This window comes from Octopus sinensis, linkage group LG4, assembly GCF_006345805.1.
Source record: "Octopus sinensis linkage group LG4, ASM634580v1, whole genome shotgun sequence".
NCBI classification, from domain to species: domain Eukaryota; kingdom Metazoa; phylum Mollusca; class Cephalopoda; order Octopoda; family Octopodidae; genus Octopus; species Octopus sinensis.
Genome location: NC_043000.1, coordinates 125,831,496 through 125,847,068, shown reverse-complemented (window position 1 = coordinate 125,847,068; position 15,573 = coordinate 125,831,496). Strand labels below are relative to the sequence as shown.

The following is a 15,573-nucleotide window of genomic DNA, read 5'->3' as shown; positions in this document are numbered from 1 at the left end:
CTTACTTGCACAAGATAAGTTTTATTGAACTAGTTTGAAGGATCAATGCACACATGTGTGAAAATGTCAGAGTTTTATTAAGAAACTTCTATAAAATTACAGATTATAGGGGATTAAAAAAAGCATTAGATGCGAGAAAGTTGAGGAAAGGAACATTTAAAATTTAAATCAAAGAGGGCTGTGCTATGGGATTAATAAAAAGTTCTTTTGTCAATGAATACAAAATTTACTTTGCTATTTTGGAATCTGTGACATGAATTAAAGATTTTGATTTATAAAATCAGATATTTCTGGTTGAATAGAGGTAAGGAATTAAAGAATGCCCATTATAACATATTGACATATAGAAAGCAGTGGTGTGTATGTATATATGTATGTATGTATATATATATATATATATATATATATATAAAATATTATTAGAGACAAAACCACTATTTTGCAAAACAAACAAGGAAAGACTTAATCAATACATAAAATTTTAATAAATAGTCAAAAAAACCGCCACTACAATTGTTTCTTGTCTTGAACGACAATCTTCAGGTGGACTTCCAATCTAAAATATAAGTCAGTTTCAACTGACTTATATTTTAGATTGGAAGTCCACCTGAAGATTGTCGTTCAAGACAAGAAACAATTGTAGTGGCGGTTTTTTTGACTATTTATTAAAATTTTATGTATTGATTAAGTCTTTCCTTGTTTGTTTTGCAAAATAGTGGTTTTGTCTCTAATAATATTTTATAATATTTTACTATAAAATTGGATTTAATCCTAAATCTGATTTTTTCCCTGTAAATTTGGATTTATTCCCTAATATTTATATATATATATATATATATATATATATATATATATATATATAAGGAAAGATCTGATGAAACCTTATGGAAGCCATGTAAAATAACTAGGGTAAACAAAATATCTATTATTAGAAGAGAAATGTTGTAGCCTGCATGACATTTTACTCCTGATGATGGGCTTTTGTACTTGAAATATAAAGGTTATTAAAGGTATATAAAATATAAAGGTTATTACAGTTTGCATTGTAAGGAACTCTCTGTCTTCACTGTTTGCTATCTATTATTAGAAACAGCATCTTCTTGCTAAATGCAAGCTTGAGATATGTGTTAAAATTGTTGTAGCAATGAATACAAGTAACTTGAAGTCTTGAGAAATTAGAGATTTAACTACTGTCTCAGCAAATATTAAGTATAATCTAAAATAAAAGAACACCGAGGAAGCTGATTATGTACTAAATGTACTAAAAATTCAAAAGTTTTTAACAAGAATTTAGCATTTCCCAAGAAAGTTAGCAAACAGACACATTGATAAATAAAAAGGTGAAAAAACATGTAAGGTAAAGCTATAAAACAAATTTTACTTCATACTGAAGTTGAAATTAGAGCTGTATACAATTTGAAAAGGAAATATGATCAAATTCTCTGTTTAATTCAGTTTTAGTTGAAATTTGATCATATTTTATTGAAAAATGTTCTCCATTAGAGGATAGCAAAGTATTTTCAAGATGAAGCCCTATAGATAGGAAAACCATATTAGAAAAGGCTGAATTACATTAGACAGAAACAATAAAAGGGAAACCAAAGAAGCATCTTCAGTTTCCAGTCAGTAATTTAATATTTCCAGTAACAACCATATCAGAACTCAGCTAAACTAAAGCATCGATATATATTCTTTTGTTATCAGCTTTTATGAAAAGAAAAAAAAAAGAAGAAAAAGGAGCCAATGTAGGAAGAAGAAGAAGCGGTGTATGGAGAGCTAGCCTGTTTTAAAAGATAACCTAACCTACAATTCCACTGAATGAAAACAGAATGAACATGGAGGAAGTATTTCATTTCCTCATCTGCTGCATTGTGATATGCATGTTCTGTATTTTAAAGAGATGACCAACTGTCATAACTACAAATGGAACATTGAAATCTTACTAAAAAGATAAAGAAAAAAAGTCACTCTGATGAGCGTTGCAGAGAAGCAAAGTGCTGTAGAGAAAGAAGCGAAATAGTAAATGTAAGGAGTTATTTTTCAGTTCTGCATAACTGCCTATTGTTACAAGTAATAAGATTTACAAGTGGCTTGTTCCATTCAGAAGCAACTTATATTGTACGTAGATGCAGAATGTATGAATGTCAAGATATTGAACAGCGAACAGAGAGGACATTGCAAAAATATGTTTCCTCAAGCTTATTACATTTTAAACAAAGATATGTATTTAGAAAAGATTAAAAGATATCAGGGAAAGTGTGATATCAGCATCTGAGCAGTGCTTTGAAGCTCATCTTGCACAGTTTCAAAACTGGTGTATAGGTGTGTATATATATACACACTAGCACACAACAATTTGGAGGTAGTGTACAATAAATTTCTATCTATGTATCTATGTTTATACATATACATATATATATATGTAACACACAAACATATATATGTATGAGTGAGAAGAGAGTATGGAGATGGGGGGAGAGTAAGCATCAAAAACATGAGATCTATGGATAACAAGTCCAGGATATATAGTTATGAATATTTTATATACATATTTCCAATAGAAATATATTAGACATAGAAAACTGAAAGATCTATAAAGACATAAACCAGCACATAATCAATAACATCATCATCACCACCACCACCACCAAAAAATAAAGCAGCTCTCTGTTGTATAACGGTATTCTACATATTAGTATTAGGCAGGAGGGTAAAAACCATAAACAGAACTGAGAGCTCTCTCTCCCTCTTGGACACTGGAAAACAGTAGTATATCGATGATTAATGATAATTTAACAAAGTAACCATAGACATATGAGAGCCTTTGATATCTAGAATATCATGTGGTTAAAAAATACATCTTCAATTTCATCTGAGATTACTTATTTCAACAACCTTTATATGTTATGTTTGGATTTATTTACACAATGCATGGAAAAACATAGCTAAACAATTAAACTGACCTTAACTAAACCAGTTTATACATCATGACTTTAAGCAACTGGAATTTATGATCCAGCAAGTAAGTCTCTATGCCTCAAATAGCACCTCATCATAATCATTGTCGCCGTTTTAATGCCTGTGTTGCTATCCTTGCATGAATTGGGCAGAGTTCATCGAAACAAAATTTCTGTAGCTGGATGCCCTTTGTGTCCAAACAAATACTTCCCTTAGCCCAGACATGTCTTCATTGAAGATTGGAAATAAAATACATCACTTGTATGACAGTGATAGTCATTTACAACTATCACATGATGTCAGGATGAAGAGGTATAAATAAACACACATACACACACACAACAAACTTCTTTTAGTTTCCATCAATCAAATTCACTCACAAGGCTTTGGTCAGCCTGGAGCTATAACAAAGACACTAATTCAACAATGTTCACAGTGGGACTGAACCTGAAACTGCATGGTTGGGAAGCTAACTTCTTAACCACACTGCTGTGCCTATGTTGCTTTAAAAAAATACAGAAAGGATACATTTGTAAATGTAATTCCAGATACACTATTCCTGAATAAAATAAAAACCTTTTACTTGTTTTAGCCATTTGACTGTGGCCATGCTGGAGCACTGCCTTTAGTCAAACAAATCAACCCTAGGACTTATTCTTTGGAAGCCTAGTACTTATTCTATCAGTCTCTTTTGCTGAACTTCTAAGTTATGGAGATGTAAACACACCAGCATTGGTTGTCAAGCGATGTGGGAAGACAAACAGACACACACACACACATATATATATATACGATGGACTTCTTTCAGTTTCTGACTACCAAATCCATTCCCAAGGCTTTGGTTGGCCTGAGGCTATTGTAGAAAACACTTGCCCAAGGTGCCATGCAGTGAGACTGAACCTGGAACCATGTGGTTGGTAAGCAAGCTACTTACCACACAGTCTCTCCTGCGCCTATGGTCATGACTAGAATATCTTTGATCAAAGGTATGTTCAATCAACGCTGACCTGAAGTAAAATGATTACATGAATTTGTAATGCAACTATTGTTCCAGTAGGTTTGCCTTAAAAAAAATAGTTTGAGATAAAGCTGACTAGTTGTGCAGCAAAGCAATACAAGACAATATTTGATATAAAAGTGTGAGTGACATGGATGGATACCCTTTCAGGAAACCGCTAAGGAGGAAGGGGTGGGAGGTTTTGGAAAAACCTCCCCAAACCTATGCATAGAATAATTCACCCTGCAGCACAATTACCTTAAAGTAATTGATACAATAAGAAGAAAAAAAAATATAAAAGGATGCATGTCTAAAATAAAGTAGTATAGCTAGTGTAATGAAATGTGCAAAAAACCTCCCAAAAACCCCCAAAAAAGAAAAAGGGAGAAAAGGTTAGAATGAGAAATGGAATTTATAACAATAAAGTAATTAGAATGAGTTGGCACTTTCCTTTTTTATTAATCCTTCAATGGTCTTGAGTTATTGTACTTTCTCTGTTGCATTTTATTTTAAAGTTTTATTTTATAAATATTGTAATCTTCAGAAATATCTATTGTGTTAGGCATACATTACGTTTCTTGTATTTTGCATTTAACTTTATATCTTTAGAATATTTCCATAAATATTCTCGTTTTTTATTTTCTGAATTCCTTGTAAGGAAGAAAGCGTGTGTTTTATATTGTTTTCAATTTAAATTTATGATTCTTCAGTGCTTCAAAAAGTCTATCAAGATGTATACTTTATCAGAATAACTAAAACAATGTAAAGTCATTTTTTTTTAACACTGATTTTTCTTCTGAACTTTAGAACAAAAGTTCATTTTATTCATTTATTATTACTTTTTTTTTTATGAAATTTCTTGAAGATAAATCATTTAAGAATTTACTTTTTTTTTCCCCCACATTTCTGTCTTTAATGTGTTATTAGTTTTGAACAGTCATAGAATATATGAGTCCATAATTCTTACACTTCAAGATTGAAAAGATACGACTCACTGATAATATTTTAATGCTTGCTTAAAAAAAATGTGTGAGAGTGGGGAATATTGAATCCGAGGGAAGACTTTAGCTCCGAGATACATTAACACTTTACAGCTGTAATAACTATCATTACCATGATTATTATCATTATTGCGTACTTCCTATGCTTGACTGAACATCAGAGCTAGGTCTTGTAATTTATTTCTATTTTAACCATTAGTAAAACACCCAACCTCCCTGGCCCCAGGGCCAATATAACTGAATAACATTAATTAAGTGTTAAATGCCAAGTTGATATTCTGAGGAAAACAAAGCCACTACTTTCAACAGATTGTGTTTCATGTCTCTGTAAATATATCTGTTAGATGTTTGATTGCATGTTATCACTAGTAAGACCTTTTTATACAACATACTTAATAACGTAGGTGTGTAAGAGAAATCGACTGGAGCTAAATCTGAATATTTGAAGTAGAATCTATATAACAAAAAAAGATGCTAGAAATCCTTTAAGAAAAGTGAAACGAGCTGCTTGCTTTTAGTTCATATGAACTTTCAAGAGTGATATAAAAGTCAATTTTCAACTAATTTTCAATAAGATATAACAATAATATATAGAAACAGAGAAAAATATTCATTAATAGCCAAGCCGTTTGTACACGTAAAAAGCGTAGTCATGTGACTGAACAAATTAATTAAGCAAATTGCTAAGAGGAAAGTTTAGCAGAAGAAGAGAAAACATAGAATAGGAAAATATGAACAGAATATAAATAAGGATTTATAGAAAAGAGAATAAATTTCAGATAAGAAGATTAATCAAGTAAATTTTGACATAACAACAATATCAATTATTCTTTAGAATCTTCAATCAGCACCTACGTGGTATTTTTAGGTTCAATCCCAACAGCTATTTCACAGCAATAAACTAGAAGCAAGATATCTATTTCCACATCTTCAATCTAAATTCAATTCAAATTAAGCCTTGAGAAGCTTGAAAGATATTTTTCATGGACCTCGTTAATTAATCACATGCTAAAATAGGCGAATCTTTCCAGTTTTACTTACTTGTTGATGTTGCTACCTTCTTTTAAGCGTTCACCAACAGCACCGGTTTTTTGAGCTCGTTCACTTCCAGCTAAATCGACTAAACTTAGCTTACTGACCTTTTCACCCTTCACCTGAAACGAAACAAAATAAATTGTTAGTAATTATGACACTATTTAACAACAACAACAACAACAATAATGATAATCCTTTCCACTAAAGGCTCAAGGCCTGAAATTTAGGGAAAGAGGCAAGTTGATTACATCGGCCCCCAGTATTCAACTGGTACTTATTTCATGGACCCCAAAAGGATGAAAGGCAGAGATAACCCCAGCAGAGTTTGAACTCAGAACATAAGGATGAACAAAATGCCAACAAGAATTTTGTCCAGTCTCCTAATGATTCTGCCAGTTCACTGCCATAGTAGTAGTAGTAGTAGTAGTAGTAGTAGCAATAATAATAATAATTTCAAAGTTTGGTACAGGGCCAGCAATTTTGGAGGAGGGGTTAAGTAGATTGCATTGATCACAGTACTCAATTGGTACTTATTTTATTAACCCTGAAAGGATGAAAGGCAAAGTCAACCTCGGTGGAATTTGAACTCAGAACATGAAGACAGGTGAAATGCTGTTAAGCATTCTGCCTAGCATGCTAATGATTCTGTCAGCTTGCCACCCTTTTAATAATATTTTTGGCATAAAGACAGCAATTTTAGGAGAAAGTTATCAATTATATCAACCCAGTATTTAACTGCTACTTTATTTAATCAACTTTTATTAATAATAAAAAAATTGGTACATAATGTGAATTTGAGGGAGGAATGAAGCTGATTTAATCAATCCCTGAACTTGTAATTTTATTGACATAAGTTAGCCGAAAGAGAAAGTTGATTGTAATAGAGTTTGAACTCTAGATGTAATTCAATATAATCTGACCTAAATTCTAATTTTCATTCTAGTTCTTGAGACAATCACAATGTAATTTAGGACTGGATGCCAATCACAACTTCTGTGAAGGGATGATCTGATTGTAGGATTTAATCTCTAGGAGACAATGAGATACTCTAAAATGGTTAACTAAAATCCAAAAATTAAAACAAAAGAAAACAAAAAAAAAAAAAAAACGAAAAGAATTGTGGGGAGGGAGTTGGATAATTCTACTGACCCCAGTACTTGACAAGTAGCTTGTTTTCTTAACCCCAAAAGGATGGGAGGCAAAATCTGAAGTCGGGATGTACAAAAACAAGAAGAAATGCTACAAAATATTTTGTCCAATGTGTTAATGATTCTAAATTCACAGACTTTTGAATTCCATGTCTCTCTTATCGACACTAGCAATTAAATAAAATGGAGTTATACAACCAAATAATTAACAATGATGCCTAAGGTCTCAACATCATAATACATTTAATTCTTTTGTTACAGTAATTCTCTTGAAATATAATGCCTACATTTCAAGTAATTTTGAAAATGATTAAGAATTTAGTAAAATAACTTTTTCCTTATTAACTTAGTGTTTGGAACATATATTGGTTTCAGATGTTGGCACAAGGCCAGCAATTTCAAGGGAGGATGTAATTTGATTATATCAAACCTAGTGTTCAACTGACACTTGTTTTATTGAACATGAAAGGATAAAAGGCAAAGTTAACCATGGAAGAATTTGAACTCAGAACTTAGAGATGATGGACATGCCACTAAGCATTTTGCCTGGGGTGCTAATGATTCTGCCAGCTCACCGCCTTTAAAAAATCTATTAACATGAAATTTTGATTGAAAGGTTTGATTTAGATCACTTTATAAAATGGAGATTGTATCATAAAATGAAAGGTGGTCTTAGGCAGCTTAATATCAAAGGGATTGATGCACCATACTATAGCACATTTAGATAACAAACCAACAAGAAGGCTAAAAGGCCTGAAGTTATAGATGGCAAAAGAGGACCAAACAACTCCAAAGCATCTGAAATGTATTCTTATTCAATATACAGGAAGAATGGAATTTATAACTCAATAGTGTACGGAGAGAATTTTAATGCATGAACTGAGAGATTCTGTCAGCTTCCAGAAATAACATCTTTGATATGATAGTTATCTGTCAGTCTTCAAAGACCATGGATCTGAATGTGGAGAATTTTGTGGTCAGCTGCTGATGGTTGTGCAGCATCTGCTGTGGCTATTACAGGCTCACAAGGGGGCGGCAGTCTTGAATGCAGTTACCACCTTCAAAATCACAAGCAAAAAATACTATATTGTAGCAGTTTGATATTTAGAGGTTCTCAACTGTTCAACTGCATACCTAAAGAAATCAGAAATATAAAAGAGACCTCTACTGAAACATAAAAAAAAAAAAAAGATAAAAAAACATTGGGTGAACTCCTAATGATGATATCAGGCCAACCAACCATTCAAGGATACACTCAAGGGAAGATCAGCTGCTACAAACTGAATCATAGACCAATTTCAGTAATAAAGCAACAACAAAACTGAAAGAAAATAAAATTAAGGCAGTGCTCCAGCATGGCTGCAGTCCAACAACTGAAACAAGGATAAAGAATAAAGGGTACTTTGGCAGCTTGACCAAGGAGTAGAAATACAGCTGAGGCAATAAAGACATTTTAATATCTTATGTCGTAGAGCCTCTCCTGGATGTCCCACCTTTCATCTAGCAGAACACCAAGAGCTAAAGTTCAAGAGGGCTGTACTAGCGCTCAGCTGATCCTCATTATTGGCTAAGTAGACTGGCTGAAGGATACAAGGCATTGCCTGGTCAAATAATTGAACCTACAACCTTATGAACACGAACCCAACACCCTAATTACAAGGCTACATGTCTTTATTAGATGTACACTGTGAATTTACTGGAAAGGTTGCTATATCTGCTAAACATAGCAACCAAATCTCAACTCACACTCCGTCTTTAAAAAAAAAAATGAAGGACACATTGAACAATCTAGTTTTAGAGGCACAAATAGACTGGATGGTCATGGGTGGAACATTTGGTCAGGGCTGACTTGGTGTTGGAAAAAACTTTTAAATATTTTCAGTGATAGAAGTTAAGCAAAAAACACACACATATTCTTTCTTGTACTTTTCAGAAACCATTTGAACAATAATAATAATAATAATAATAATAATAACAACAATAAAGGAAAGCCTTCAATTTAAGATGGTGTCACACTGGCACATTTCAGGAAGTAAAATTGAATAAATGGTTAGAAGCAGTAAGACACTACAAGGAAGGTGAGAAACATTTGTAAACTGTACTTAAATTGAATGTTATGACATTTTCTCTCACTGACATTACCAATAAAACCAAATTAAGACAACAGGTTTTTGTATTTATCCACTAAACTGCAATTTTAAGGATGACTGCAGGGTATTTATTTTCTAAGGACTTCAACTACTAAAACGTCTCCATCGTATTTACACATAGTTGATATATATATAAAAAAAAAGTATATATAAATTAATAATTCTATTCCCTAAGAGACAAAGATAAAGTAGATACAGTCAACCACCTCAGTTGTACATTGTTAGAAATGATTGTTCAAATTTGAACGTTTATTTTATTCCATTTTATTTTGTATATATATGTATCTTTTATTTAGTTTCAAAAATTGCTATTAACTAAATCTCAAGAGAAACACAACAAAAGAAGGTTAGAGGCAAAGTTATAACCTGGATATAAATGAACAGTTTTTCAGGCAGACAGACATGCAATGTGTTTTGAGAGAGAGAGAGAGAGAGAGAGAGAGAACGAAAGCTGCCCCCAGGTTTCAAAAGACTAAAACACAGTAATTTTCTTTATTATACCAAGGTGAGAACACAGCTAACGAATATGAAATTAAATTATTCTTTAATGTTACAAACCAAAATCATTGAAATGTTCTAATGGTTTATTTGTTCGAAACTGTTTGCTCATGTCATACAGTGCTTCTTGCTGATAGAAAAGTAACACTTGTAGAAAATACTGGTTCATAAACGTGAAAAGGTCATACATTAAGAGGCAGAGGAAAGGAGGAAGAGGAGGAGGAGCTCCTAACAACAGCAGGCTTCAATTTAAAACTACTGCAATAATATTTTATTGGTTTCTATGACTGTGACCATGCTGAGTATTAACCTTTTAGTATTTAACTGGCCATATCCAGCCCCAAATATTCTACTTGTTTTATGTTCAAACTGGCTAAAGCTGGCCTCTTACACATACCCAACAATGTCATTCTAAAAATAAACAATCACAACCTCAAAATCTCAAAGCTGTTAGATAATGCAAGATTAATTCAAAACACTGTGAATAAATAAGGCTTACACTTGACAGGGTCATCTGTATGCTAAAAAGTTAAGGGTTTTAATCAGTTATATTGACCATAGTATTTAAAATAGACCCCTTAGGTCATGAATGGCCATGGGATTGCACTTAGAAAGTTTCTCTGAGGTACAAGTCCAGACAAGTTTCTTTGAGGAAGACCAACAGTCAGCCATAAATACCAACCTCCTCTCTCCACACCATTCATGTTATCCAAGGGAAAGGCAAAGGCTGACACAGCTTGGCACCAGTGACATTGCGACTCATTTCTACAGCTGAGTGAACTGGAGCAACATGAAATAAAGTGTCTTGCTCAAGAACACAACACAACACACAGCTTCATCTGGGAATCAAACTCACTACTTCATGACTGTGAGCCCGATGCTCTAACCACTGACCCATGTGCTTTCACTTACTTTAAGCCATTTTATCAGTCTCAATTGAAAGACTAAGGTACAGAAACTGTTACATAAGGGGAAGCAACTCAACACCAGTTTAGACTAGTAAACATAAACACACACTGATTGAATAAGAAAAACAACTACTTTAATTATTTCATTCTTTATACATGTTACAGTAAAGCGTTAGTGATAGCAATAAAGTATTTAGTTATATAAGATTAAGTTTCGTTTGATCATTTGTCTTCTGAAGATGTGATAGCTTCGATGACTCTTACATAACTAATTGTATAGCTGCTACTACTAAGGCATTAGTGAAATGTGTGGAAAGAATGAAATAATTAAATCAAAGCAGCCGTTTTCCTTGTATTTTCACTCTATGTTCATTACAGCCTATACAACTGTATCTTATAAATATGTGTGTGTGTGTATGTAAAAGTAAGAATACATTCTTGAAAGCGTATGCGTTGGAGTGTAATGAAATATGTTGAGTTCTAAATAAATGGCTATTTGTCATGCCATCTAAAGGTACGTAAGTAATATATTCACACACACACACACACACACATACATACATACATACATACAGACAGACACACACGATGGAATCTCCCATCAAAGAAGATGTATGAGTGAGTGTTTGGCAGTAAAGAAAACAAAACAATCCTAAACCAACTTGAAATGATAAAAGGAGAACAACATTCAAACAAACACGAGGACTGGAAAAACACATCACAAATCTGCAAAACAAACACAAGACTAGTAAAAAGATATAAAGGTAATACTGGTTATTTACATATAAATACACTAAAGTAATTTATATTATGTTTGTTATTCAGAATATAGTAATGTATAAATTAATTTATTTTACTTGATGACTGTACATGTGTTTCAGTATTTTCAACATTTATCATTTACAATATAGTTACGTACAAATCTATTTATCCTACTTAATAACTACACAGGTTTATCTTTAGACCTGCAAGTGTATGTTATGTTTATTGAAGTGAATGTGCGTGTATGTGTGTGTGTATTCTTATATCTGTTTCAGTCATTTGACTGTGACCATGCTGGAGCACCACCTTCAGTCGAAGAAATCGAACCCAGGACTTATTCTTTCTAAGCCTAGTACTTATTCTATTGGTCTCTTTTGAACCACTAAGTTTTGGGGATGTAAACACACCAACATCAGTTGTCAAGCGATGGACACACACACACACACACAAATATAAATATATAAATATTTGCAATGGGCTTCTTTGAGTTTCTGTCTACCAAATCCACTCACAAGGCTTTGGTTGATCTGAGGCTATAGTTGAAGACACTTGCCCAAGGTTCCACGCAGTGAGACTGAACCCAAAACCATGTGTTTAGGAAGCAAGCTTCTTCACACAGCTACACCTGTGCTTATATGTATAGGTAACATGGCTTATTAATACTGCTTCAGTCACTTCTAATTATTTTTTAATATGCTCACTGGCTATTTGCAACACCAATGCCTGATTAGGTACTGAGGTTTTATGTATGTCGCTAGTGGAGGCATTGCTGCTATTTCCAGCAGTTGGGTGTCTACCATTGCCAAGGCCAAGGAAAGTTGAAATCATGTGATCTGGTAGTCTCAAGGGTGATGGTGGTTGACTTATCTCCTCCTGGCGATATAAACAAGAGGGCTTGTATGCTCCAAAATTCCACAAGATAGTTTCTATGATAATTATCAGTGTTCTAACACAGCATCCACTTTTAAGTGGGGATAAATATTACCTTTATATATATATATATATACCGTCTGACTGGCCCTCGTGCTGGTGGCATGTAAAAATACCCACTACACTCACAGAGTGGTTGGCATTAGGAAGAGCATCCAGCTGTAGAAACTCTGCTAGATCAAGATTGGAGCCTGGTACAGCCATCTGGTGCGCCAGTCCTCAGACAAATCATCCAACCCATGCTAGCATGGAAAGTGGACGTTAAACAATGATGATGATGATGATATATATATATGTGCGTGTGTGTGTGTATGTGCGTGTGAGTGTGTATGTATATATTTGTATACACATACGTACATCATACACACACACTTACATGAGGGGGTGCTGAAAAGTTCCTGGCTTTCAGGGTATCGTGAAAAGCCTGGGTGGAGACCCAGCCTTCCGAGTTCTTTTACAGGGCTGAGAAAAACTGAAGGTCCACTGCAATAAGTGTGTAAATCTGAGAGGGAAATATGTTGAATAAAATCATAATTAACTGATCCTCCTGTATTTTCTTTTACCCAAAGCCAGGAACTTTTCAGCACTACTCATGCACGCACACGCACATGATGGGCTTCAGCACAGTTTCTGCCAAACAAGTTTCACTCACAAGATATTGGTCAACCAAAGACCTACAGCATGCAGAACCACATGGTTGCATTGTAAACTTCTTAATCATATAGCCGTACCAACTCCGATGTTCTTATATTTTAAGATAACATATTGAAATATCCCATGAGGTCCAAAGGTAATACTAAACAAAATACAGAATCATAGAATCAATAACCAAGTGTTCTATTAAAAAGAGGTGCAGAAAGAACGAAGAATATTTAGCAAAAATTTTTATTGCTAACATAACCACCATCACCAAATAACTTTACGTCTCAATTCCCATGATGGCATAACAAGACTCATTTTATGTGAAGTAACAATGTAGATAGAATTGAAAAGTAAAACATCTCAGAGCATAATAATAGAGGGGGAGTATAATAAGAACAGTAACGTGAACAACACTAATATGTTATTGTTGTACTTATTATTATTATTATTTATCGAATGAAAATGCCAGCACTTTACTATAAATGGGTAAACTGCTAACTATGAAGAAACTTGCAGAGTGATTTAGCATTTGTCAATGACAATTGCCAAGAAAGTATGTTCTATGATGGCCCATTAAATGGAAATCACTTAATGGAAAATGCCATATCTTGGTATAAGCAGCTTTTCTTTGACAAACTAAACTTGTCTCAATATTTCTAGATATATATTCAACTCCGCATGATCAACAAATAAGAAAATGACAAATCTTTCAATAAAAGAGAATGAAGACCGCACTGAAATATGATGTGCATTTTTATTTTGTTTTTTTGTGGGCTATTAAATTTTTTTTAAAATTTATTTTTTGCATGGCAGTATTTTATTTTCTGTTCTGCAATTAAAAAGAAATTTGTATTATATTGGAGACTTTTAAGGAAATTCATTCTTAACATGAGATATTGTAAGCAAGAAAAATATAGTCAATTTTTCACTGTCAATACACTACTTAAAAGTGATTTTGTTTAAGTCAGTGTGTGTGTGTGTGTGGTGTGTGTATAAAAGTGAGAAATATTTTGAAAAAGATGATGTTTTTAATAAAAGACTAGTCACTTAAAAATGTGCCTGTTTTAACCATTCTAAATTCCAATACTGTCACAGTAATCCTTCCCTATTCACAACAAGGCCATCTTTAAAATTCATCATTAAAGAAGAGGAAAGGGCCTTGAAAGAAAGTAGAAGCACGTGATATGAAAGCCACAACAAATTGTATAAAATGGTCTCTGTAGTGAACACAAATACTTTATAGACACAAGGAAGCCCAACAATAAAGCCACTGGAGTAAATTGCACATGAAACTTCACAGAAATATGAATGGGGGAAAAACCCATAATTGCAGAACATCAAGTGATGTAATTAAAACAATCTGGGATTAATCATTACATTAATGAAAATGATATCAGATAGTATTTCAATGAACTCTTAGGCAGGATGTAAACTGAGTTTGCTATTCAAAACGCCATCAAATTTTATTTCAATGACTTTCGGGTCACAGAACATGAAAGAATCAATGGAAATTATTCAAACGCTTACAACAACAACAACAACTGATGGTAATAAATTCTGATTCAGTTAGGAGAAAATAGGTAAAAATGAATACATTTGCAATAAATGCCTATCTAACATCTCCCATATGATAATAGTAGTAATAATAATAACAATAATAATAGTGATAATAATAACAATAATCATAATAATAATAATGAATTACCAATGTTTGTTATGTTTAATTAATTCACTGGTACCTTCTCTAAGTTCCCACCCCTTATATTCAACAAGATACTTTAAAAGCTATGTTATACAACATACTAACAAATATTCACAAACTTCCTTGTTTTTTCTCTTTAAGATTTTAACAATGAAGACTTTGAATTCATTGTATGTTGTCATAAATTGTATATACCATTTTCAATTTATTAATGTTCAGATTGAAGTTTTAGCTAAAAATCATTAAAGCGAACTAATAGAATGTAAAGAAAATGAAACAAAATAATAACGATAGTAAAAATAAAAAAATAAAAATCACCAAGAAAATTTGTTCTATTTCATTGGAACCCAAACCGACAAAATTATTGATCTGGTCTCTCAATTCTGTAATTTGAAACAGGCAAGTGCAGAATAAAAATCAACAGAGAGAAAAAAAGTTTTTCTTGCATTGGCTTCAAAAAGTTACTCAGACATCTAATGCTGCAGTAGTTGGTTGTGTTAAGAGAGGAATAATTTTTGCCAAAGCTAGCTACAAGTCAGTGTTGAAATTAAGAAAGAGAGAAAGAAAGAAAGACAGACAGCTAAAAAGCTGTTGAAGATAGTTTAGCTGAATCAATCCTTAATGGTGACATTTAAAATATATTTCAAAGAAGTTCTTTGGGTTGGAAAGATGAATGAAGGTTTTTTTTTCTTCTTTTAAATAAAATAAAAGAAATTAAAAAAAGATATAGAAATAAGACCATGGAATGAGAAATATAAAACAAAAATGTAGCCACAAACGAAATAAACTTATCTATTCTCATTAATGAAAAAGATATAAATATAAATTTAAGATACATTTTA

General features: G+C 32.7%; 1 protein-coding gene and 1 long non-coding RNA gene across 20 annotated transcripts in view; one reads left to right on the top strand and one right to left on the bottom strand.

Moving 5' to 3' along the window:
- Window positions 1-10,897, top strand: part of LOC118763109 — a 23,137-nt gene extending 12,240 nt beyond the window's left edge. Inside the window, exons 2-3 of the long non-coding RNA XR_004998863.1 lie at window positions 2,021-2,025; window positions 10,886-10,897. This is a non-coding gene — a long non-coding RNA (uncharacterized LOC118763109). The remainder of the gene's footprint in view (window positions 1-2,020; window positions 2,026-10,885) is intronic.
- The window catches only part of LOC115211116 (kinesin-like protein KIF13B), a 772,943-nt gene that overhangs the window by 274,034 nt on the left and 483,336 nt on the right, over window positions 1-15,573 (bottom strand). For all 19 annotated transcript variants that reach the window (XM_036502438.1, XM_036502452.1, XM_036502447.1 and 16 more), the window contains one exon: window positions 5,998-6,110. In XM_036502438.1, coding sequence (XP_036358331.1) covers window positions 5,998-6,110 — 113 coding nt within the window. The remainder of the gene's footprint in view (window positions 1-5,997; window positions 6,111-15,573) is intronic.